Raw genomic sequence first — 4,134 nt, forward strand, 5'->3', positions numbered from 1 at the left:
ATCTGTTCCCCCCAGCGGGCTCGGTTTTGGCACCACTGCGCATGAACCCGAAGGGAGAACGCACGTCAGCACTGTCCTCAGTTCAATCCCCAGACAAGGGTGGCGGGGACACCAGGGGCGGGCGCTGACATTTCTTTTGTTCCTTCCTACCCGGCAAATCCGCGCGGCCCGGGGGCGGAGTCGAAACTGGACGCCCTCGCCTTCCCCAGGCTCCGCGACTTATAAAGCCGCTCCGGGAGGAGCCCGAAGAGGCGAGTGTCTGCAGCCCAGTCCGCGGATCTGTATCATGCAAAGTGTTATGTTCTTGACTTTCCAACCCAACTGCGGCTCCATGGAGAAAACTGCCAGCGGCTACCCAATGGGCGAGGAGAAGAGAGAAAAGATGAAGCGGACCATGTAAGTACTGACTCCCCGTTCCCATTGCTTCTCCTTCTATGGATTTCTTGAAAGAGACCCTCCTGGAACCTTTCTCTCTGATTAGAAAAGCATAGTCAGAAGTCACTTTATAATTAATTTCTTTTTAAAGTCAGTCCCCATAAAAGGAAGCTACAGTAAGATTGTTGCGATTTGCGGCTTTATTTTTTTTAGGGGGTGTCATTAAGCAAGAATAAAGTTGGATGCATCTAACATACGAACTTTTCTTGAATTTTAAAAGAATAAATCATACTCCCTCTCCTTAGGAGCCTGAGAATCCTGCCTTCACGATCTTTGCATCTTTGTTATCTCCCCAAATCTGCAGCTCTGCCCGACTTCCTTCTTGTTTCTTGGATATGTATGCCCGGATTAATGCCAACAGGTGGAGGGTTTAGGCATTTACTTGCTGAGTGACTAGCAAAATAAGCCCACTAAGTTATTAAGCTAGATCTATTTCTTTGGCTTCTCTTAGAAAGTATCGAAACTTTGCCAGGCTCCTTGTCTGAAAGGAGTCATTTAGAATTGCCTTTAAGAGCTGTTGCCTAAACTTTCCACATAGGGCTTTATACAAAGCCTTCAATTTTTTTAGGAGTAAAGAGGAAACTAATTAGAATCTGATCTGACTCATTTCAGTGTCACTGAAGTAGATTTCACCAGATGATTGAAAATTGCCCAGAATTGTCATAGCGTTGCAGAAACTAAAATTTCACATTGGCCGAAAGGAAAACCTGTCTCATTCACCACTTTATGGAATGACAAAGTTTCTCAAACATTGAAGCAGCCTTTACCTTAATTATTTAATGAGCCAGTTCAGATTATTTAAGATAAACTTAAGTATTGTTAATATCACATAAGTATGTGGAATAGAAATGACACAAAGTAACAAAGATTCGTTTCACTTACACTATTTAACTTTTTTAACTTGGTGAGGTCTTATTTGTTTTTCTGTTTTTCAAGATTATGCTTCTGACATTAAAAGAACTACTTGGTAAAATGTTAGCAGCTATTATGATTAGGCATCATTTCATTACTCATTGGATATAATTCTTTCCATTTAGCATAAAAGACTGGAAGAACCGTTTAAGTTACTTTCTGCAAAACTCATCTACACGGGGGAAGCCAAAAGTCAACAAGAAAGGCAAACAACAAGCTTTTATTAAGTAAGTTAGAGATCCCAAACTTAACTGTAGAGTGTTGTAGGATACACATTTTGCCTTTTCTTTGAAGCAGAAGAAATTCATTCTTTTTAAATGTATGCACTCATTTTTGCAGACCTTCTCCTGAAGAAGCACAGCTGTGGTCAGAAACTTTTGATGAGCTGCTAGCCAATAAATGTAAGTAAATATTTTAAACTCAGTCTTAATTAATTTTAAAGGCTAGATAGGTGAATCTATGGATTATAAATTAGATTGATTTATTTTTAGAAGTTGGACATAGCAATTGTTTTCCAATGTCAAGTATTATCATATAAGCAAGGTTTTCAAAGAATTGCCCTTATGGTTTGGTTTTTACTAATCACTAGAATTGTGCGTGTTTTTATGGCTCCAGTAAAATATTCTCAGGTGGGAAGGGAAGGATCAGCCTGATAGATTACAAATGCATTTGTTCATAGTTAAGAGTTGAGTCAACTTTTCCATTGCGAACAATGTTTTCAAAGGGTTTAGTTCCCAGAGGATTTATGGTTCCACTAGAAATATTTCTTTTCCCTTAATAGCATAGTTTTTACGTATTTCAGAATATGCTCTGGAATGACAATGTACCAATCTTAAGAAATTTACCTGCTGAAATTTAGAGCCTTACAAATTTGAATAAATTCTGGCAACTTGCCATAACATAGAAAGGCATGTATTCAAGTCTAGGTTTGTTGAAAAGATAAACACCAGGAAGGAATGTAAGACATTGTTTGATTTTAATACATTCTGAATATTTCTCTCCTCTCCAGATGGTCTTGCTGCATTTAGAGCTTTTTTGAAATCTGAGTTTTGTGAAGAAAACATAGAATTTTGGCTGGCCTGTGAAGACTTCAAAAAAACCAAGTCTCCACAGAAATTGACCTCAAAGGCCCGGAAAATTTATACGGACTTCATAGAAAAGGAGGCTCCAAAAGAGGTAATAATCCTTCATCTTGTCAAAATTTTGAAAACATCAAGTTCTTAAGAGAATTTTAGTGAAAAGAAGGGCAAATATCTTTTTCGTTCATTTGTTTGTTTTAATGGGGCAAATTTTTTTTATGCCAACATAACTTTCCGTAATTTCCCTAGTATTGGCTTAAAAGAGGGCATAGTCCTTGATATTTTTGGTGACACACTAGCTGCCATCATTATATCATTTTGGAACGTATTAACTGCTTTCCATACAATAACCTTTCTTCAATTGATCATTGAAATGTTATCCCCAGTTTTTACAAATAATATAACTGGCTCTGAGAATTTGGAAATGATCCACAAAAAAAGCTAGGAAGTATCAGAACTGAACTATTCTGAATTCATGTCTAGTATTTTATTTTGTTATTCTGAAATTTAGTTATTCAATATTACTTTGTTGTGCTGAAACTTAAACTATTGTCCATTCCTATTTCAGATAAATATAGACTTTCAAACTAAAATCATGATTGCTCAGAATATCGAGGAGGCTACAACTGGTTGCTTCACTACAGCCCAGAAAAGAGTCTACAGTTTGATGGAAAACAATTCCTACCCCAGATTTTTGGAGTCTGAATTTTATCAGGACTTGTGTAAAAATCCACAGATTACTAGAACACAGGCTACATGAATGAGCATGGGAAATGAAGTAGAGCAACAGAACATTTGACTTTTTCTTGCTAAGGAGGAAGGCCTGTGGCCTGTGAAACCTAATAAAAATTGATGGTCTAAAAGACAAGCATCAAAAAGAGTCTGGGTATTCAGGAAACTTCACCCAGAAATATTGACTCTGCAAGTTGAATTGTGTGATGAATAACTATGACAACAATGGCATAAGAGATGTGTTTCCGACTGTCTTGCAAGCGTTGTGTATAAAAGACAGTGAATCAATCCATTGTCTAAGAGCTATGTATTTTTAATTCACACCAGAGAAGTCAATATTCCAGAGCAGATCTAAGGCTATTCCTCTGAAAGTTTGTTGGATTTTTTTGTTTTGTTTTGTTTTTTTAATTAAATAGACCTGGGGGAGATCATATGTAGTCTTGATTAAATGGCTATATATCTCTTCCTAAATTAATCCATGTTACCACTAAGTGTCTGATTGAAAGGTTTACTAATGTACAAAGAGGTATGAAAGTCCATATGACTGAGTCATTTGTGTTACTGTCCCTCGTTATTGGGGGGAAAAGTGGTCTATGTACATGTTGTCATGTGTTATAGGTTAAGGTTGTGTAGAACACTACCCTGTTCATGAATGCTAAAAAAACGTCTTGAAGGCAGCTAAAACTTCAATGAAGTGGTCTTTGAATACTTGTTTTTAATAAATTTATTTTGATATTTATGACTGTGTTCTGTTTCTTCCATCTGTCACTTTTGGAATAAAGATATGGTGCCTCCCAGGATTCATCAAGATTAAAAAAGTTTAGAAAGACCCAAAGGAATGAATGACATGCATGAATCCAGGTATATGACTTCATCCTAGAATGAAAGGTCCCTCCACTGGTGTACATGAACAACTTTATAGTCTTAGAAAGTTGCCTAAGACATTGGAAGGTCAAGAAACTTCCCTGTGTTCCCC

At 37.2% G+C, this 4,134-nt stretch overlaps 1 protein-coding gene across 1 annotated transcript; it reads left to right on the forward strand.

Moving 5' to 3' along the window:
* Window positions 1–227: 227 nt before the first annotated feature.
* On the forward strand, window positions 228–3,897 carry RGS2 (regulator of G protein signaling 2). Its single transcript, XM_074308625.1, has 5 exons — window positions 228–396; window positions 1,473–1,574; window positions 1,687–1,748; window positions 2,357–2,523; window positions 2,995–3,897. Exons 1-5 carry the CDS (start codon window positions 287–289, stop codon window positions 3,184–3,186), a joined length of 633 nt encoding a protein of 210 aa, XP_074164726.1. The 5' UTR covers window positions 228–286; the 3' UTR covers window positions 3,187–3,897.
* Window positions 3,898–4,134: the final 237 nt, after the last annotated feature.

This window comes from Sminthopsis crassicaudata, chromosome 4 (assembly GCF_048593235.1).
Source record: "Sminthopsis crassicaudata isolate SCR6 chromosome 4, ASM4859323v1, whole genome shotgun sequence".
NCBI lineage: Eukaryota > Metazoa > Chordata > Mammalia > Dasyuromorphia > Dasyuridae > Sminthopsis > Sminthopsis crassicaudata.